Genomic DNA, 19,922 nt, shown 5'->3' with positions numbered 1-19,922 from the left:
GGCGGCAGGAACAGGAACAGCAACAGGGGCAGGATCAGCCTGGGAGTGGGGCTGGGACCTCCGCAGGAGCTGCTCCGGGATGTCCCGAGGCAGGGCTGGGATCAACCCAAGAGCATGGCCGGGATCAGCCTGGGAGCAGGGGTGGGGCCAAGTCAGAGCTGGGATCTCCCCAGGAGCTGGTCTGGGATTGCCCCAGATCACGACTGCGAACACCTGGGTCAGTGCCTGGTTCTCCACATGAGCTTGTCTAGGATTGCTCCTGAGGCACGGCCAGATCCCCAGCTCAGGGCTGGGATCCTTTGGAATCGGAGCTGGGATCTCCCCAGGATCTTTCCCCATCCAAGGGATCTGGTGGGCACCGTGTCCCCGGCTGGGGTGGCCTTAGTACCGAGAGCTGGGCTGGGGCTCCGGGGCTGTGTAGAGCATCTCTCGGGCACAGGGATGGGGACAAGGACGTGGCGGACGCAGGAGGCAGGAGGCGTGGGGGCACCAGCACGGGTGTATTTGACCGGGCAGGATCCACCCGCCCTCCCGATCCCAGCGGAGCTGTACAGCACCAGCCTCCCGCCCCCCGCGGGACAGCACGGCCCCGGCACAGCGGGGAAACAATATTAACAGCACAGGCGGGGGACGGGGGCACGGGGGGACCCTCAGCCAAAGGGGCCCTTGACGTTCTTGGGCTGGAAGAGGGGCTGCTCCATGGGCAGGGCCCCCATGCACTCCGCCGGGCTGCAGTGCCCCGTCTTGCCTGGTTGCCCCGTGGCACCGGGCGGGCCGGGGATGCCGGGGATGCCCTGCTGCCCCACGGGGCCGGGGGGGCCCATCTTCCCATAGCCTGGGGGCCCTTGGGGACCTGGAAGAGAGAAAGGGGGGGTGGGGGGGTGGCAGGGTGGGGGGATGGGTGCAAGCCCCACCATGGGGCTGGTGGGACGAGGAGGGAAGGGTCTCACCTGGGGGTCCCGGGGGGCCAATGTCCCCCATCAGCCCCACGCCCTTCTCTCCTTTCTCTCCTTTGGCGCCCGGCTCACCTGGAGGAGATGTGGATGGAGGAGGGTGAGACCCCGGCACAGGGGTGACAGCGCCGCGATGGGGGACGCGGGGAGCAGCACCTACCCCGCATGCCCGGCACACCCTGCCGGCCCTCCCTGCCGATCTGCCCCGGCATCCCTGGGGAGCCGGGCGGGCCCGGCCGGCCGGGCAGCCCGTCCTTCCCTGGGGGCCCGGGTCTCCCCGGGGATGCCACCATCTCCACCGGGAAGTGCAGCCGGGAGGTGTAATAGGCCATCCGCTCTGCGGGAAGAGGTGGCTGCGCTCAGCACCGGCGGGGACAAGGTGATGCCGAGGGGTGCCCGGCCCTTGCACCCCCCCCGCCCCGTTACCATCAAACATCTTGTTGAGCTCCTGCCGGATGAACCTCTTGATCTCGTCGTAATTCACCACATCTCCCTGGGGGACACACATGAGGGGACGCTGCCACTGGCCCCGCAGGGGACAAGGGGCGGTCCTGCCCCCGCAGCAGCTGCTCCTTACCATCATCCCGGGGGGTCCCGGCAGCCCGGGGTTGCCCGCGGGGCCCGGTGAGCCCGGGGGACCCCTCTCTCCTGCAGGTCCCCGTGGCCCCACGAGCCCCATGGAGCCGCTTTTCCCGGGCCCCCCCGGCATGCCGGCTCTGCCCTTCTCCCCAGGGTAGCCGCGCTCGCCGGGGGATCCAGCATCACCCTGGGAACAGACGTCAGCGCTGGCACCCCCTGCCCTGAGAGGGACGTGGGGTGCCGGGATGGGCACGGCCAGGCTCTGCCCTCACCTTCTGCCCAGCCGGTCCTGCGATGCCAGGTTTTCCTGGGGGACCCTGAGGGGACACAGGAGCAGGGTGGCAGGGATGTCCCCACCACGGGCAGGACAGAGCCTGCCACCACCCAGCCCCAGGTCCCCCTGTGCGGGAGAGCCGGCAGCCACACTCGTACCTCTTTACCCACGGGTCCATCTGGTCCCTGCTCCCCCTGTGGAACAGAAACGGGGCAGTGTGAGGCGGTGCTGCCCTGCAGGTGCTCCTGCCCCGGAATGCAGGGCTCTGTGCCTCTCCTGTGCCCACCGCACTCACCGGTGGCCCTGGGTGGCCGGGGGGTCCCGGCTGTCCTGGCATCCCGGGCAGGCCTCGCTCCCCAGCGGAGCCGCGCTCACCCTTCAGCCCCTGCAGGGAGGCAGGAGGAGGGAGCCGGGAGCATCTGCAGGGACGGGGTCCCCAGAGCTGCTCCCATGGCGCCTGCCCAGCCCCACATCCCATAGGCACCACTCACCACTCCAGCGAGGCCAGCGGGACCCGGCTGCCCCGGGGTGCCAGGGGGTCCCTGCGGGCAGAGGGAGGGGTGTCAGCTCGGGGGCACCATGGCAACGTCCCCACTCCATGTGCCAGAGGGAGATCCCACCACTCTCCCATCCATGGGAGAGCAGGACTAACTTACAATGAGCCCCGGGGGTCCCTGCCGGCCTTGGGGTCCCATGGGTCCAGGCTCACCCTGAGGAAAGCAGGGGGATGAGGGGGGATGAGGGCCCATCCAGCTCAGAGCCCCCAGCACCCATCCCCTTGCTCACCTCTGCTCCTGGCCGGCCCATGCTCCCCGGGGGACCAGGTTGGCCGCAATCACCCTGGAAAGAGGAAGGGACACCACGGGCAGTGCAATGTGGTCCCGGGGCTGTCACCACTGAGTGTCCCCCAGTGCCACCATCACTCACCTTTGGTCCCGGGAGACCCGGGTGCCCCGTCTTCCCCTTGAAACCCTGGAGAGAGAAAAGAGCTGAGGGGGTCCCTGTCCTGCAGCACCAGGATGAGGGGATGCCTACCCCATGTGCCCACCCACCCCAGCACCAGGAAGAGGTGACAAGGGTGGTTGTCACTCACCGGAGGACCCATCATCCCTGGTGGCCCAGGGGGGCCAGGGTCACCCTGGTGGGAAAGAGACAGGGGTTGTGGGTGGCCTGGGCGGTGAGGGGTGGCTGTGATCCCCCCCCCCGGGCACCCCCATGGGTCCCGCAGCCTCACCCGCTGCCCTGGCTTGCCATCCTTGCCGTCCAGTCCCTCCAAGCCAGCGGGACCCTGCGGGAACAAGGTGAGGGGGTCAGGGGGTGGCTTGCACTGAGGGGCTCTGGGGATCCCCCAGGGCATGGGAATGGGTCCATCCAGCAGCACTTCCCAGCAGCACCATGATATTGGTGGTCCTGCCCCCCATGGGGGGGGTCTTACCTGGATGCCTGGGGGTCCAGGGGGCCCAGGGGGCCCTGGCATCCCAGTGGGGCCACGAATGCCCTCGCTGCCCTGCAAGAGCCACAGGAGGTCACAGGAACAGCTGGGGATGGGCCCCAGAGCAGGGGCCAACCTGGCCACCAGTCCGAGGGATGAGGGTGCCACCAGCCCGAGGGTGCCGCCATGCAGCCATGTCCCAGTGGCACTGCACGGTGGCACTCACACACAGCACTCACCTTCTCAGCTGCAGGTCCCGGTGGCCCGGCTGGCCCGATCTTCCCTGGGAAGCCGGGAGGTCCCTAAGGAAAAGAGCAGCATTGAGTGAGGGGAGAGCCCAGCCCCACACAGCACCGACTCCAGGCTCAGTGCAATGGCTTTGCTCAGGGGCTGCTCTCTGCACTTTATCCCATGGGATGTGCTCATGTCCCCTGGGTGGAACCCTCCATCCTATCCCTGCCCCATGGGGGACACAGCCCAGGACACGTGCTGTGCTGGAGCAGCGCTCCCGCAGCCCCTTTGGGATGCACTCACCGGTGGTCCCGGAAAGCCAGGCTGGCCCTGGAAACCCTGCGGAGACACAAGGGCTGAGCAGGACCCCGAGGGCCGCATCCTGCCCCGCGGGGGCCCCGGGTCCTCACCTGCTCCCCCTTCTCGCCAGCGCTGCCAGGGAGCCCTCTCTCGCCCCTTGGCCCCTGAGGAAAGAGAGGGTGAGGAACATCTCGCTGCACCCACAGCACCCCATTGCTCCTACAGCCCCCTGAGACCTACCGCTGGCCCTATGGGGCCGGGGAGACCGTCCAAGCCGGGGGGTCCCTGGGAAGGGAAGGAACAGCTTGGATGGATGTGGCTGGAAGGACCTCAGCCCTGGTGCCCACAGCGAGGGGGGGGGCTGGGAGACCCCCAGCCCCAGAGCAGGGCCCCAAGTGACTCACCAGCTCCCCTTTCTCCCCAGGGGGCCCCACATAGCCTCGCTCACCTTTGATGCCCTAAGGAAGGAAGGAGATGAAGGCTCCATGCAGGACAAGAGATGGGCTGAGACATGGGGCATGGATTGAGGAAACATGGGCACAGACACGGGATGAACAGGGAGCAGATGGGGTGAACAGAAAGGAACCGGGAATGTGTGGGACGGGATGGATGGGACAGGGATGAGCCCTGCAGGGATATGGTGCCCATTGCCTGCTGGGGTCCCCACCCCAGCTGCATGGGGGGCCCTCAGCAGGCACCAGGGGGGCACACGGGGGACAAAGGAGGTGGCAGGGGCTGCCTGGCCCCCCCAGTACTCACAGGGAGGCCGGGGGGCCCTGTCGCCCCCGGGTAGCCGGGCTGCCCTGGAGGTCCCTGCGCAGGAGGAGGATGATGCTGAGCCCCCTGCACTGCTCCTGCCCGGTGCCCGAAGCCCAGCGTCCCCACGTCCCCACTGCCCACAGCACTCACCGGCTCCCCTTTGGCTCCAGCGAGCCCGGCAGGGCCACGTTCCCCCTGGAGACCCTTGGGAGGGAGAAGAGAAGAGCTGCAGGGGGGCTCCTGCAGCCCCTGCCCCGGCTGCACCCACAGCACAGCCAGGGATGAGGACCCGGGCACTGCCCCTGGAGCCTGTGACCTGCACCAGTCACAGGCAGGACCCGCTGGGCACTGTGTGCCCCGGGCTTAGCACCCAGGGGTGCCCGGGGGACACCCAGAAATGGGCCACTGCTGCTGGCAGGACCCAGGGGCAGCCCTGTAGCCATGGGCAGCTCAGCCCATGGGGTGCCAGCTTCCAGCACCCCGGCCACGCACCAGGACACGCTTAAACCACAGCTCCAGCCTGGTTCCCAGGCATGGGTGACATGGGCTCCGTGTCATGGGAGCACTGGATGGGTTAGTGGAGTGATGTGGTGTTGGAGGCTGGACAGCACACGCTGGCACACCGCAGAGCAACGACCCACACAGACCCACACAGACCGTGGTGTTACAGGGACATTCATGGACGAAAGGACAGGAGCAGGACACAGCCGGCACAAAGAGCCACCGGCACAGCCCCACTGCCACCTTGTGCTAGAAGGGAGCACAGGGGGAGCAGGAGGATGAGGATGGAGGTGAGGATGAAGGTGAGGATTGAGATGAGATGGGGATGAAGATGAAGATGGAGGTGAGGATTGAGGTGGAGACCAAGATCAAGGTGGAGATCAAGATGAAGATGGAGATGGTGGTGGACGCTGGCTGCCAGCTGGTCCCTGGCACCCTGACAGCAGCCTGGGGACTGCTGCTGTCCTCAGCACAGGCAGGTCCCACGGCGACGAAGGGCCCCAGCACAGGGCCCCGGGAAGATCATTCCCGGGTCTGCCGAGACCCCCTGCATAGGGATGGAGGAGATGAAAATGGGAGGATGGAGATGGGGTGGAAGGTGGTGGGCAGCTGGGCTGCAACTGCTCCCGGGGGCACAGGGACAAGGGACACAGCCAAACCAAGCGACAGCAAGAGGCACAGAGCAGAGCCGTGCTGGGTCCTTACGGGCAGTCCGGGTGCACCAGGTGTTCCAGGAAAACCTGGAGGGCCCTGAGGGGAGAAACAGGGAGGTCACAGCCTGGAAGTCGTGCCCAGAGCCTGGCCTGAGTCCTGGGGGTTCCACGGAGTGGCTGGGCAGGGGCTGGCTTGGCCTCAGCCTCCCACCAAGCCGGGCTCCTGCTCTGTCTCCAGGCTGGCAACACTTCCACCTCCATCTCCAGCCTCACTGGGAATAGCCGTGCTGTGCTGCACCTCCTGGCCATGACCCTGGCCCTCTGCTCATCACCATGGCCTTGGAGCAGGGCATCAGAACCCCCCTTGTAAACTGCGGGGGGGGGGGGGGGCTCCAAGTCCCTCAGGACCATACCGTGATGCCCACAGAGCCTGGCAGCCCCCCCACCTCTGGCTGGGTTTACTTACGATGGGTCCGGGTGGCCCTGGGGGTCCCCGAATTCCTGGTGAGCCCTGGGGGGAGACGGGTGCATTGGATGTGACCACAGCGGGGACAGGGCCCGGCTCTGAGGAGCACTGAGGGACCCACAAGGGCTGGGTGCCGGGCCCGGTGTGGGTGCGGGTGCGCACGCACCTGCTCTCCCCTCTCGCCAGGGATCCCCGGAGCTCCCGGCAGCCCGGGCTCACCCGCGCAGTGCGGGTCGGGGCTGTCACCCTGCGGGGAGCGGGGACGCGTCAGGAGCCGGGGCCAGGTCCCGCTCCAGCCACGGCTGAGCCCTGCCGAGCCCCGCCAGTGCCCCCCGAAGCCCCCGCGGGTCCCGCAGCGCGGCTGCGGTGCCGGGGGCAGCGGGAGCGGGGCCGCAGCTCCGGCGCAGGGCCGGGAGGGGGCGCTGCGCAGCGGGGAGCACTCACCCGGGCCTCCTCCGCCCTCGGGAGCTGCGCGAAGCACTGCGAGAAAAGGCAGGGGTCACCCGGGCACCGCCCGCCGGGGGCACTGCGGGAGCCGCGGGGCAGAGCCCGCATCCCGCTCCCGTTGGGGCCCATCGCCCCCCCCGGGCCGCACTGCGGTGGCAGGAGCTGTGCATGGAGCAGGACCGGCGTGCCCGGCGCGTGCCCAGCGCGTGCCAAGCTGCTTTGCAGCGCTGCTGTGTGAGCCGGGGGCAGCGTCCCTGCCCTTCACCCCAGCAGGAGCAGGGGCTGTGGGCACCGGGATCCCAGCGGCCAGCATCAACACCCACCTGGGCGCAGGCCTCGCTGCCGGGGGCACCCGGCATCCCCCCGGGGCCCTGCTCGCCCTTGGCACCACCGGACACCTCGAAGGCTGCCTGCAGCTGCGCGCAGTCCCCGCACAGGGTCTGGGGGGGAACATGGGGGTCAGGGGCACCCTGAGGTGCTGGGGACCCCCGGGCAAGACCCACACTCACCTTCAGCACCTCAATGTTCCTCTCTGCCATGATGGCCAGTGGGCCCTGGAAGAGATGCAGGAAGGATGGGGCTGGTCCTTGTGCTGCAGGAGCAGGATGGATGGATGCAGGGGCACAGCTGGTACCTACCAGGTCCCCGGCTGGCCCAGGCAGTCCTGGCAAACCGTTGTGTCCTGGCATTCCCTAAAGCCAAGGAGGAAGCTTCACTGTTTAACCCCTGTGCTAAAAGCTGGGCAGGATCAGTCCCTGCTCCCATCTCCCAGTGCTCACCTGGCGGCCTGGGGCACCGGGGGGGCCCGGGGGCCCGGGAGCTCCGGGAGGACCCTGCAACACCCCAAGACACAGAGAGGTGTGGAGGAGGTGGGGGGGATGGGGGGGCTCAGCACAGTGAGGGCAGCACCCACCTGCGGGCCTGGCTGTGGCTGCCAGGTCATCCCTGTCCACAGGCCTGGGGCTCCCTGGGGCAGAGGGAAAAGGGGGGTGAAGCAGAGCTGGGGGTGCCCACGGGTGCTGGGGGTGCCCACGGGTGCTCGCAGTGCTTACTGGCATCCCGGAGTAGCTGGGGTCCTGGCGCAGGCTAGGGGGGCAGGAGCATTCCCCAGGGTCTCCCTGCAGAGGGAAGGTGAGGGCAGGGAAGGTGATGGGGAGGCACAGGGTGATGTGGGGGTACAGCCTGACCCCGACCCCAACTCACCTTCTCACCCTGGGCACCCTTCTCCCCCTGCGAGGAGGAAAGCCACAGATGAGCGTTAACAAGAGGTCCCTGGACCCCCCCGCTCCCCCCTCCATGACTCAACACCCCGCTGTGCCCAGCACGTACCGGCAGCCCTCTGGACCCGGCTGCCCCGGGGAGCCCCGGCTGCCCTTCAGGGCCCTGTGAGGAAGAGGAGGGTGAGGAAGCTCTGGGCTCAGGCCCTGGTGTGGTGGTTTACAGCGAGGGATGCACAGCGATGCTCACTCAGGACTTACCGGTGGCCCTGGGATACTGGTCCCTGGTGGCCCCGGGGGTCCTGCAGCACCTTTGGGCCCCGGAGATCCCTGCAGAGGAAGGACAGCAGCAGCTGGGGGGTAGTGGAGAGGGAGGGGGGGCTGGGGGATGCTCCCTTACCTTGGCACCTTTCTCTGCCGGCAGCCCTGGAGGGCCCTGTGGTCCGGGGGAGCCCTGGGGGTAGGAGAAGATGTTAGGTGCCCCCAGCAGCCCCGGACAGCCCATGGAACCTGGAATGGCTTGGGGGGAAGGGACCTTAAAGCTCCTCCAGTTCCAACCCCTGCCACGGGCAGGGACCCCTTCCACTGGAGCAGCTTGCTCCAAGCCCCTGTGTCCAACCTGGCCTTGATCACTAACAGGGATGGGGCAGCCAAAACGCTACTTACGGGTGTCCCGGGGGCTCCGGTGCTCCCGGGCTCTCCCTGAGAAAACCAGAGAGTATGAGAGCTGGCAGAGCCACATAGCATGGCATAGCATGGCACAGCATGGCATAGCACAGCACACCACAGCATGGCACAGCATAGCACAGCACACCACAGCATGGCACAGCACAGCACACCACAGCATGGCACAGCACAGCACACCACAGCATGGCACAGCGTGGCATAGCACAGCACACCACAGCATGGCACAGCATAGCACAGCACACCACAGCATGGCACAGCACAGCACAGCACACCACAGCATGGCACAGCGTGGCATAGCACAGCACACCACAGCATGGCACAGCATAGCACAGCACACCACAGCATGGCACAGCGTGGCATAGCACAGCACACCACAGCATGGCACAGCACAGCACACCACGGCATGGCACAGCATGGCACAGCACACGGCACAGGCACGTACCTGTGGTCCTGGATGGCCAATGCCCGGTGGTCCTGGCTCGCCCTATGGGGACAGAGGGGCAGTGAGCAGCCCCTGACCTCCCATGCCCGGCCCCCATGGCCCTGCTCACCTGCAGCCCCTTCAGCCCCATGGGGCCCTGGATCCCCGGCGGTCCTGGCTTCCCCTACAACACACCAGCGTCACCGCAGGGCACGGTGCCACCTTCGGGCACCCCCCACCGTGGGGACAGGGCACTCACAGCTCTGCCTGGCTGGCCGATGCCCGGGGGGCCCTGGTCCCCTTTGGGCCCTGGTATTCCAGGGATGCTGACCACATCCCCATGTGGAGCAGGACCAGGCTCACAAGCATCTCCCTGCAGAGGAGGGAGCACAGGAGGGCAGGATGGGATGGGTGACACCCCAGCAATGGGATGCAGGTCCCCATACAAGAGCGGGGCTCTCACCTTCTCTCCTTTGGGGCCGGCTGGACCCCTGAGGCCGGGCTCACCCGACAGCCCTGGGACTCCAGCCATGCCTGGGGTGCCCGGGTCCCCGGGGCTGCCTGCATCCCCCTGCCAGAGAGAGGGGACAGGGCTGGCACAGGGCAGGGGGGCACAGCGTTCCCCCAGCCCCTCAGCTGGTGGGGGTCACAGCCACCCCTGCCACTGCCAGCCCCATGGGAACCCCATCCCCAGTGCCACTCACCTTTTGCCCCTTCTGCCCAGCATCCCCGGGCCTGCCCTGGAAAGGAGCAATGGCTCAGGCTGGAGCATCCCCCAGGGGGTACCCGTGAGGGGGGGCACTCACCGCTCTGCCGGGGGGGCCACCCTGGCCCCTCTCCCCCGGTGGTCCTGGCACCGCCAGCACCGTGGCAGCCCCTTCGAGGGCCTGTGGCATGGGAGGGCACTGCCCGCATGGCTCCCCCTGCACAGGGGACATCCCGGTTGGTTGGAGCTTGGCTTTGGGGACCAGAGCTTTGGGGGGCAGCTCAAAGTCCCCCACTGCTGTCCCCGTCTCAGGGCTGTGCCATGCACAGGTCGCAGCTGGGGGGTTCCGCACTCACCTTCTCTCCTTTGAGCCCCCGTGCACCCGGATCACCCTTGTCTCCCGGGAGACCCTGCATGGAGAACCAGCAGTGGAGGTGACCCTACAGCCCCCAGCACCCGGCTCCTACACCCCTGGGTCCCAGCACCCACTCACCGGTGTGCCTGTGGGTCCCTGCTGGCCGTTGTCCCCCTGGAAGGCAGCAGGGTCATGATCAGACCCAGAAGAAGCTGAACTGCCCCATCCCCTTGGGGTGATGCAGCCACTTGGGTTTGGGGTCACTCACCTTCTCACCCTTGATGCCAGACATCCTGGAGAACCCCTCCTCACCCTGTTCGACACCCCATGGAGTTACACACCCAGCCCCAGGGTGGCCCTCGGGCACAGGAGGGGGACTCTGCCCCACACACTCACCACTGGGTCACCCCGCAGGCCCTCGCTGGGTGCCCGCAGCAGCGCGGCGAGGACACGGTCATCGCAGGCCATGCAGGAGTCCCCCTGTGAGGGCAGGGAGGGGACACGGCTCAGGCACGGGCCGAGGAGGCACGGGGGATGCAGGGCTGGACACTGACCTTCTCCCCTTTCATCCCTTGGATGCCGGGATCTCCCTGGGAAGGAAACACAGGAGCTGGTCTGGATGCTGCTCAGCATCCTCCTGCTCCGGCTGGATGAGCCACCCCTCGGCCCTATCTCACCTACCCTGTCCCCTTTGGGTCCTGCCGGTCCGGGTCTGTCCTGGGGAGGGGGAAGCGAAGAGGGAGCATGAGGGACGCTGAGGGAGCCCCTGCTCTGCCCCTCAGCCCCCGCGCTCAGACTCACCGAGGCGCCGTCCCTGCCGGGCGCTCCGGGCGCTCCCCTGGGTCCCGGTTCTCCGGGCAGCCCCGCGGCACCGAGCATCCCCTCGGGCAGTGTGGGACAAACCTCGCAGGGCTCGCCCTGCCCGTGGGGACAGTGAGGCACAGCCCGGGGGGCCCGAGCAGCCCCGCGCCCAGAGCATGGGCTCTGCGGGGGGGCTGTGCCAGCGGGGTCTGCCCGTGCCCGTCCCTGTGCCCCCCGGCTGCTGCACCCACCTTGTCTCCTTTCGGCCCCAGGATGCCGGGAGGACCCTGTGGGATGAAGCCAAGGAATGAGGCTGCTTTGGGAGCCCCCAAGCTGACGTTTGACCCGGCAATGCCATCAGCACTCCCCAGTCCTTGCCACCAGCTATGGCACGGGATGATCCCAGCTCCAGACGAGGCCACCGGCTCTCCCAGACCCTGCTCCATGCTTGGGCTTGGATCCCATCACTGCTCCGGGGAAGCAGCCCCGACCCCAAGCCAAGAAACCCATCCCTGACCCCGGGCCTTGGCTCCATGCTCATGGTACTCACGGGCATCCCAGGGGATCCTCCAGGTCCAGGAGCTCCCGAGCTGCCCTGGAGCCAGAGGTGGGAGAGCCTGAGCTCAGCAAGGGAGAAAGCTGCAGCCCCGGCGCCCCAGCAGCCCCGGGCTTCCCTTCACCCCTGGGGGGTCCTGTCCCCCAAGACAAGATTTGGGCCACCCGGCTGGGGCTCACCGGGTCGGCAGCACCACGAGCCAGCATTGGCTCAGCCGCTTGGATGCGGCTCCAACCGGGAATCCTCGGCACAGCCCATGGCCGTGCCAAGGGCAGCCAGCACCTCCTTGCCCCCAGCTCACCTTTTCTCCCTTTGGACCTGGGGGGCCACCAGGGTCTCCCTGCAATGCATTGAGGAAGGTGTCAGCCTGGGTGCCCCACGGCAGAGCCACTGCCTGCAGAGCCGGGAATGCCGCAGCCCCACGGTACAGGCTCCTTACCGGCTTCCCTGGAAAACCGATCCCAGGAGATCCTGGCTTCCCCGGGGGCCCCGGCTCCCCAGCCAGCCCCTCGGGTCCCACCAGCCCAGGGTCACCCTGGAAGGCAAAGGGGGTGTCAGTGCTGGGGATGCTCCCGGGTGCCCTGGCTCCCACCCGTTCACCCCCAAACCCCAGCTCTTACCTTCTGCCCCTTGGGTCCCACCACACAGATCTCTCCGGGCCGGCCCTGCCAGAGGGGAGCAGGGTGTGAGTGCCCCAGACGTGCAGCGCCATGGGGAGGGGAACCCCAGTGCCCGGGGGGGAGCCCAGGGGATGCCCAGGTACCACCCAGCGCTACTCACATCACGCCCTGGGCGCCCCGGCTTGCCCTGTAGTCCTCCGTCGCCTTTCTCACCCTTCTGGCCCTGCAGGGCACAGAGACGTCACCCGTGCCGCCTCCCGGGTCGTCCCCGGCAGGTCCTGGAGCCTCCAACACCGTCGCAGGACCCATGGGGCTGCTGCCCCAGCTGCAATGCTGGGACCTGCAGCGGAGCTGGACTCACCTTCTGCCCATCGCTGCCGGCTGTCCCCGGTATTCCCTGCAAGGGAAAGTGGGTGCCCATGGATGGGCTGATGCAGGGCTTCCCTCCTGCTCCTTTTGCCCCACCAGCACCAGCTGAGCTGTCTCCTCCGGGCTGCACCCCCACATCCCAACCCAGGGTACACAGGAGACATGGGGGGGATGCACCCCACGCTCAGCCCCGTCCATAGACCATCACTCACCTCCTCTCCACGCTGCCCCTTCTCGCCCCGCGGCCCCTCGGCGCACTGGGGAGGATGAGGAAGGAGTGGGGTGAGGGTGGGCAGCACCCCGGGGGGTGCACAGAGGGTTGGGGGGGGTCTCACCTGCACGGGGCCGCCGGGGTGGGTGCGCACGCAGTCAGCGCCCTGAGGAAGGGGAGGGAGAGCAGCTCAGGGGCTCTGCCTGCACCAGCCACGGCCAGGGATGGGGGGGCCATGGGGGCAGGAGCAGTGGAACCCCCTTGTGCTGCCCCACAGCAGAGGGGTCCCTGCCCGGGACACTCACACGCTCGCCTTTCTCCCCCTTGCTGCCGGTGGTGCCGGGCAGACCTCGCTCACCCTTCCCGCCCTGCAAGAGAGGGGAGATGGGAGCGATGAGACGGCGCTGGTGTCCCTATGTTCACAGCTCCCGGGCAGGGATGCTCCAGGCACAGCCGAAGGTCCGTGTGGCCACGGTCCTGCTGGAGCCGGGCTCTGTGTGTGCTGGGGTGGGGGGAACAAACCTACCTTTGGACCTGCGGGGCCAAGCGTGACCTAGGGAGGAAGCGGAAAGGTGCCCTGCAGTGCCCTGAGCCCCTCCAAAGAGCACCAGGAGAGATCCCCATCCCTGCCATGGGCACCACCCCCCAACACCCTGTCCCCAAGTGCCACCCCAGGAGCCCCATGGGGCATGTGGGGTCTCAAACACCTGAACATTCCCACACCTCCAGCCAGAGGTTGCCTTAGGACTGGAGCTACATCTGGAAAGGATCAGAGACTTTCTCTTCCGTGCAGCCAAATGTTGATGGGCTCCATGCCAGGAGGAGCTGTGGGTCGTGGGGGGGCTCACACCTCCAAACCAGCACCACGGTGGCTATCCCCATCCCCAGCTCAGCCCAGCCTGGGCAGTCCCCAGGTCGGGGTCCCCATCTCCCACCAGCAGGACCGGTGCTGCCCAGTGGCACACTCACATTTGCCGAGGCCGTTTGTGATGAGCAGGGTGGGCACTGGAAGAGACAGGGATGGTGGTGGCTTGTGCCAGCTCCACGCGCTGCCCACAGCACCCAAACCCCTACAGCACCTGCAGCCCTGCAGCACCCACAACCAGGACTAGCCTCACAGCCTCACCCCTCACTGGGTGTCCCCTGGTACTGGGGGGTCCCCTGTCACCCAGCAGAGCAGTGACATGGGGAAGGTGACAGGAGGAAAAGCCAGGCAGGTTCATGGACCTCAGGGCCCCAGGGCCCCCAGTCCAGCTGCTGGACTTGCTCTACAGCCCGGGGATCCCTGGCAGGGTCCCACATGGGGATGCAGCCGCTGCGGGGATATGAGGACATGTGGGGATGGGACATGGGGTGCACTGGAGACACTTCCCGGCTCTGGGAGTGCTCTGGAGACACTCGGAGGGAACAAAGAGGCCCTTGGCTGCGGCTGGCATCACTCCAGCTGCAGCAGCAGCGAGTGGGGCCTCAATTCCTGCTTGGGGGAGCAGAGCAGCCGCTTCTGCAGGCGTCCTGCAGCTCTGGCAGCAGCAGCAAGGTCCCAAATGCAATGGGAACAGACCCAGCCCAGGGCACGGGCGGGCTCCTGGCATGGCACCAGCATCAGCAGGAGGAAGGGGAGCAGAGCCAGCACCAGGGACTCTGCCACCTCCCCTCACCTCTCCGTGATCTCCCTTTGGGCCAGTCCTTCCTGAGGTCCTCAGTGGCTCCTGTGGAGACAGGAGAGCACACATGGGTGCTGCCTGCCTGTGCACCCCTGTGTTATCCTGCGTGTGGCACCCACGGGTGAGACCTGGCTCGGGCTGACTCCCCATGGAGCAGAGCAGGAGCATCCTGAGCCAGGCTGCGGGGATGTGGGAGCTCACCGTGCCCAGCGGCTCCTCCAGGCAGAAGCAGCGGGTGTACAGGCGGCCCTCAGGCTGCGGTGACAGCTCGATCAGGTTGCTGCTCTGTATCAGCTCCGCTTGCCGACGCGTCTTGGGTGCTTCTGGGAGGCACTGCTGGGAGAAAGAGGGGTGCTGGGGGGAGAGCCGGGAGCACCCGTGCACCTCGGGAGAGGGATGCATCCAGCACCATGCCCCACACTGGCCATGGGGGCAGGCAGCGCCCCTGACCACTGGACACAGGTGAGCTCTGCCCTGACCGTGCCTCAGTTTCCCCATTGGGAAGACACCTGATAGGCAATGGCAGGGCTGGGTCCGGGCGCAGGTCGGAGGCACTCACCCCGCTGGCTGAGATCTCACAGCACCCCTCCTGCTTGGCCAGCTCGGCATCACAGTAGATCTGAGCTTGCTGGAGGTCGAACTGCAGCGGGACGGGGCGGGAGGTGAGGGGCAGGTGGGGGGCGTCCTGCAGCCACCCGGCCCCCGGCACTCACCCGCACGGGGGTGCCGCGCGTGGCATCCAGCCCCAGCAAGGCATTGCCCTCCGCGGCCAGCGCCCGCCGCGCCGACAGCGGCTTGGAGGAGATGGAGGCGCAGTCGAGGTGCACGGAAACGGCGCGGCTCTGCACCGCCACCACCACCTTGTGCCACGACCCATCAAAGAGCGAGGCCACGGCCTTCCCGGAGAACACAGCGCTGACGAACGTGGATCCCGGAGCCCTGGCTTGAAATTCCAGGCTCTTCTCTGGGCCATGCACGGCCAGGGAGAGCTGGGCAGAGCGGGGACAGCGGGGTCAGGTGTGGCTCCCGGCTGCCCTCTGGCCACTGGTGCATCCCTTGGCCCCTGGCTGTACCTGGGGGTAGCCCTGCCGGTCGGTGATCTGGAAGAGGTACCAGTGCTCCCCGGTGCTGTTCTTCTTCAGCAGCAAGGTGAGGACGAGGGTGAAGGTGTGGGGCAGCCCTCGGGGGAACACCTTCCTGCAGGGACCACTGTCAGGGGTGGCCAGACCCTGCTCCATGCTCCAGTGCTGGTGGCGGCACTGGCCCCAGCACCCCAACCCCTGCAGCACCCACCACCATCACCGCAAAGCCACTGCCTCCACCTCACAGCCCCTCCTGGGATCCATGCACTTATCACCACAGTGCCTGGTTTTGTTCCTGACCCCACGGCTCCATGGGACAGATGCTCCCATGGCGGGGAGCATGGGAACCATTCCCAGTGGGATGTGCCCAACTCGCCCACAGCCTGCTCAGCCCTGGAAATACTTTGCTCCAGGCTCCACTCTGCTCCCAACTCAGCTCCACACCAGTGGTATTCCAAGCCACCACTCTGGAGCTGGACCAAGGCGTGGGGAATAGGCCAGAGCCACCGGGCCCCTCTGCTCTCCATGGGGCACCAAGGAGCAGGGCTGGAGTGGGCACCAAGGAGCACCCATGGGTGCCCCTCTGGAGCTTGTGACCTGGCTGCTGGGGCCACCTCCATGTTGAACATGCCCTGGGGCTGTCTCTAGACTGCTGCAGGCACCCAGCCAAGAGCAACACCAGTCTGGAGCATCCACCATCCCAAAGCCATCTAAGGACCTGGCTGCCCAGGTCAGGAGCCAAGGCTGGGACTCCATCACCCTCGGGAGAGCCCCATGCCATGCGCAGCTTCATGCCAGCTCTGGGGTGATGTGGGGACAGGCAGGAGAAGGCAAACCACAGCAGCTTCCTGCAGGAGCAGCTCCTGAGGACATGGACCTGCTCCCACCTCACCACGCTGCAGCATCTGCGCCAGCCTGGCAGCGAGCACAGCTTTGGGCACGGCTGGGAGCAGGTCTGTGATGCCTCCCCCAGCAGCCCCACAGCCCCACCAGTGCCTGCTCAGAGCTCAGCAGCATTTTGAGCCTGTCTGGATCCTGCCGAGTGCCTGCCAAGCTGAGGAGAGCAGCCACGGAGCAGTCACAGAGCTGCGGTTGCGCAAGGCCTGGCCGCAGCCCAGCCCCACCGCTGCAGCCCATCAGTTACTCTCTAGAAGAAAGGTGGCTTGGGCACCTCTGCATCCCCCCCCGGTGCCACGGAGCTGCCTGGCATCTCCAGCGTGAGCTAAAGGCAAAGCCGAAGAGCCTCCCCCATCCCTAAAACATGGAGAAGGTGCCCAGAGATGCTTTGGCCACCGCAGTCCCCTGCCTTGTGCCACCCACACTCACTGTGTCGGCTGCACCAGCGGCACAGCGCCCAGGCGCAGCACCACCGGCCCCCGTGTGTGCCGGACCTTCTTGATGGAGGAGATCTTGAGCAGGTCGAACCTTTTAATCAGGTTAAAACCTACAGGACAAGAGTGGAGGAGGTGAGAGCTGGCCCTGGCATGAGTGCTGCGGGTTGATGGTCCCCATGTAGGGCACGGAGCCCATCCCCATGGAGTCAGGGCTGGCAGGGACCCCATCTGCAGAGCAAGAGGGGCTTTTCCTTACCCGTCACATTCTCATACTTGTCACCGACCAGATCCTCATCCCAGAGCTGTGGGCACAGCTCCCCTGCAAGGCAAATCTGCACATAACCGCAGTGTCCCCAGGGCATGGGGCTGCTCTACAAACAGGGTTGGACTGGGCAGAGCTCCTCAAACCCAAGTGGGTCTGGGGGCTGCCAGGCCCCTGGTAGCCATGGGGCAGCACAGCTCCAACAAACACCACCCCTGGCAGCCAGGAGCGGAGCACAGGGCTGGAAGGGGTGGGCAGTGAGCTCAGAGCTGGCCTGCCCCCCCCCCAGCAAGTTCCCCAGGTGAAGAAAATGCTTCTCCCAGTCACCACATGCTTGGAACCAAAACAGCCTCATGGCTGGAATCAACATCAGGAGACTCGGACAGGTGCCACGGACACCCAAGTCGGGGAAATGGCACCCACAGCTGGCCTTTGTGTGCCACCCTGGTGACATCCTCTGACCTGGTGGCCCTAGGGACAGGGTGAGGGCTCTGAGCCGCAGGGACCAGTGATGGTCCCAGGGATACAACTGTATTATTGCTTTAGCAGCATCAATCCACCTCCGCTGGTTGCTACCAGATGTTGGGAGGTGCGAGATAGAAAAGGGAACAAACGGGCACTGACAAAGGAATTTGTTTTTGTCTCTTGTGCTCACCAGCCCTGGAGCAGGTTTGACCCCTAATGATGGATTCGCCCACCCCTTCCCAGCCCTCAGCCATTCCCAAGGAGCAGCTCTGGCCCCAACAGCCCCACGTTCACCTCCACCGCTGCCCGAGGCATCTCCGCACGCTGACCCCTGGCTCGCACAGGGCCAGCAGCAGTGCAGGGAGGTGCCCGTTGCCCCCCGGACCCTGACACGGCGGCGGCTCCGGACCAGCCCCGCCGCACGCGTCGCGTGGTGGCCGGGGCGAGCTCCCTCCGCCGGTGATGAGATCATCCCCAGCGGGGCAGGGGTGGAAAGAGAACATGAATCACCCCAGAGCGACCGCTGGGAAGCCTCTCCCGGCCCCAGCGCTGCCACTTCCCTAACGAAGGGCCGGGAGCCAGGAGAACACGCTGGTCGCTGGTGCTGGCCGCGGGGTCCCTCTCATGGGCAAAGGCCCCCCGGAGGAGCCACTGCTCCACCCCACAGTGACTGATGCAACCACGGCTTCACTGCCAGTGGCTCCTCCCCACCATCCGCCTGGAGCTCCCCCCGAGCCGCAGCCAGCCCCACACTGGGACCCACACGCAGTGGCCCCATGGGCTCAGTCATTGTCCAGCTGTCCCCAGCTGCACGTAGACAGCACTGAGCCCTCCACCGCTGGCATGGACCACAGCCAAACCTCTTCCCACCTCGCAGCCAGAAGCCAGATCTCCCTCGGGAGCTCAGTGCATCTTCACTGCTGCCCAGTGGTCCTGGCTCACCTACAGAGCAGCCCCAGACAACGCTGCCTTTGCTGCCAGCTGGCACCAGGCACTCAGTGGCCAGAGCGTGGCCAAACCCCTTCTTCCCTCCACGAGACCGCAGCATTCCCAGTGCTCAGCTGTGTCAGGGGTGATGGAGGGCTGTCCTCAGGCTGGCTTCCCATGTCAGGGTTCTCCCTGGCATCCTGCCTGCTTGGGAAGCTGAGCAAAGCCCCACAGCACAGTGGTGGCACACAGCAGGGAGCTGATAGCCACAGCCACCACTCCAGCCACCAGCGTGCCCTTGTGTGCAGTCCTGGCATGGCTCATGGTGTCCCCTGGGCACCACTGCCCTGTGATCCCTCCTTCTCCTCAGGCACAGACAAGGAGCAGGGTGGGATGCTCCCATGCGGACCCCAAGCCCTCGATCCCAGTGCTCTTACCTTCTGCCAGCGGCAGATCCTTCCCCTCGCAGGCACTGATGAGCCCCATGAGCATGAGGGCCCAGAGACCCCTCATGGTGCCCAGGGCAGTGGCTCAGGGCGATGTGGCTGCCTGTGAGGGAGAGAGATGTGGCAGCAGTGGGGCAGGCACATGGTGGGTACTGACCACGAGCAAAGCCACCAGCACCGAGAGGATGCTGACCATGGCTCGGGCAGGTTTTGGGGGCTCAGCGTGGCCCCCATCCACTGCTGGATCCCCCATCTGCTCCACACCCAGCACAAGCACAGAGGACAAGCCCCAGCATCCCGGCATTCATGGGCTCAGTCCAACCCCAGCACCCGGATTTACTCCAAACATCTGGAAACGCAGAGGCTGAGGTGCCCCAGAGAAGAACCGGTGCCTCCTGCACGGACCACCCCCCACCGCCCCCCCCCCCCCCCCCCCGGAAAGGTCTCTCTCCCTCCCGTTTTATCTCCTGATCCCATGTGGATCCCCGCTTGGCCCAGGCTCTGCAAGTCACGCCGACCTGGCTCCCTCCTGCCTGCTTCCTGCCACGAGGCAAGGCCGGGCTGCAGGAGCCGGCGCTGGGACACACCGGACACGCTCAGCTCCACTCAGCACTGCAAGAGCAGGACCTGCATCCCTGCGTTTCCATCCCAGCCACAGTAACCGAGGACCCTTGCCACCGGCAACCCTGCCTCCGCCTTGCCTGCACTTAGCTCTGTCGCACCCCCAGCTCTTCTCTGCCTGCACCTCCCGGCTCCCCTCTGCTGTGTCTGGCACCGCTTGAGTCCATCCTGCCCCCCCTGCACCCACCCAAGCTCTCATCCCGCTCCCGCTGCCCCCCGTCTTTCCGACCCTCGCACCCTCCGCACCGGCGGGTCCCCCCGGCCCCGGTCCCAGCCCCGGCCCGCCCCGGGGCGGTGATTAATGACGATAATTAACGGGGCACCGCCGGTTCCGCGCCCGCTCGACGGCGGCTCCGCGCTCTGCCCCGCTGCCCGTGCCCGGGGCTCACCTGGCGGGGCCGGGGCTGCCCGCGGAGGGAGCGGGTCCGGCCGGACGGGGCGGTGGGAGCGCCGCGGGACACCGGGAGCTCCGCCGCCTTCCCCGCCTCCCTCCGGGGGGGCCCGGGCCGCCCCCGGCGCTGCCCGCCCTCCGCCTCCCAGCCTGGGGGGAACCGAGCTGCCGCCCGCCTTCGCATCCCCGCCC

General features: G+C 67.0%; 1 protein-coding gene across 1 annotated transcript; it reads right to left on the bottom strand.

Annotated features, from left to right (window-relative positions):
• Positions 1-486: 486 nt before the first annotated feature.
• COL16A1 (collagen type XVI alpha 1 chain) lies at positions 487-19,922 on the bottom strand. Its single transcript, XM_061449765.1, has 71 exons — positions 19,729-19,922; positions 18,710-18,821; positions 16,875-16,937; positions 16,611-16,728; positions 15,276-15,399; positions 14,916-15,191; positions 14,762-14,842; positions 14,404-14,535; positions 14,197-14,247; positions 13,508-13,543; positions 13,065-13,091; positions 12,844-12,906; positions 12,663-12,704; positions 12,540-12,584; positions 12,320-12,355; positions 12,119-12,181; positions 11,959-12,003; positions 11,778-11,873; positions 11,640-11,678; positions 11,333-11,377; positions 11,034-11,069; positions 10,783-10,899; positions 10,663-10,698; positions 10,536-10,571; positions 10,378-10,461; positions 10,250-10,294; positions 10,120-10,155; positions 9,983-10,036; positions 9,727-9,843; positions 9,625-9,660; positions 9,384-9,491; positions 9,180-9,293; positions 9,051-9,104; positions 8,942-8,983; positions 8,479-8,514; positions 8,213-8,266; positions 8,074-8,142; positions 7,925-7,978; positions 7,799-7,825; positions 7,648-7,713; positions 7,509-7,562; positions 7,375-7,428; positions 7,234-7,287; positions 7,105-7,149; positions 6,919-7,035; positions 6,593-6,628; positions 6,315-6,395; positions 6,149-6,193; positions 5,735-5,779; positions 4,679-4,732; positions 4,529-4,582; positions 4,174-4,227; positions 4,010-4,054; positions 3,880-3,933; positions 3,773-3,808; positions 3,478-3,540; positions 3,242-3,313; positions 3,041-3,094; positions 2,900-2,944; positions 2,734-2,778; positions 2,593-2,646; positions 2,463-2,516; positions 2,298-2,348; positions 2,102-2,191; positions 1,965-2,000; positions 1,805-1,849; positions 1,531-1,719; positions 1,380-1,446; positions 1,114-1,290; positions 951-1,028; positions 487-853 (listed from the first exon to the last, which is right to left on the bottom strand). The coding sequence occupies exons 2-71, from the start codon at positions 18,783-18,785 to the stop codon at positions 651-653; spliced, it is 4,830 nt and encodes a 1,609-aa protein (XP_061305749.1). The 5' UTR covers positions 18,786-18,821; positions 19,729-19,922; the 3' UTR covers positions 487-650.

The sequence above is a fragment of the Pezoporus flaviventris genome, unplaced genomic scaffold (genome assembly GCF_033815535.1).
Source record: "Pezoporus flaviventris isolate CSIRO_AGI_PZ_B2104156 unplaced genomic scaffold, CSIRO_AGI_Pfla_v1 ptg000008l, whole genome shotgun sequence".
Classification (NCBI taxonomy): domain Eukaryota; kingdom Metazoa; phylum Chordata; class Aves; order Psittaciformes; family Psittacidae; genus Pezoporus; species Pezoporus flaviventris.
Note: the sequence above shows the minus strand (reverse complement) of the source record. Positions and strands in the feature narration are given on the sequence as shown.

What these genes read in the sequence shown, in the direction of transcription:
- COL16A1 (XM_061449765.1), bottom strand. Translation starts at nt 18,785, where the DNA reads ATGAGGGGTCTCTGGGCCCTCATGCTCATGGGGCTCATCAGTGCCTGC. An exon ending in CTGGGGAGAAAGGGGAGCTG is followed by an intron (nt 4,055 to 4,173) that starts GTGAGTCACTTG and finishes TTCCCTTCCCAG; the next exon opens with GGACCCCCCGGCTTGGACGG. An exon ending in CAGGACCGGCTGGGCAGAAG is followed by an intron (nt 1,720 to 1,804) that starts GTGAGGGCAGAG and finishes GTCTGTTCCCAG; the next exon opens with GGTGATGCTGGATCCCCCGG.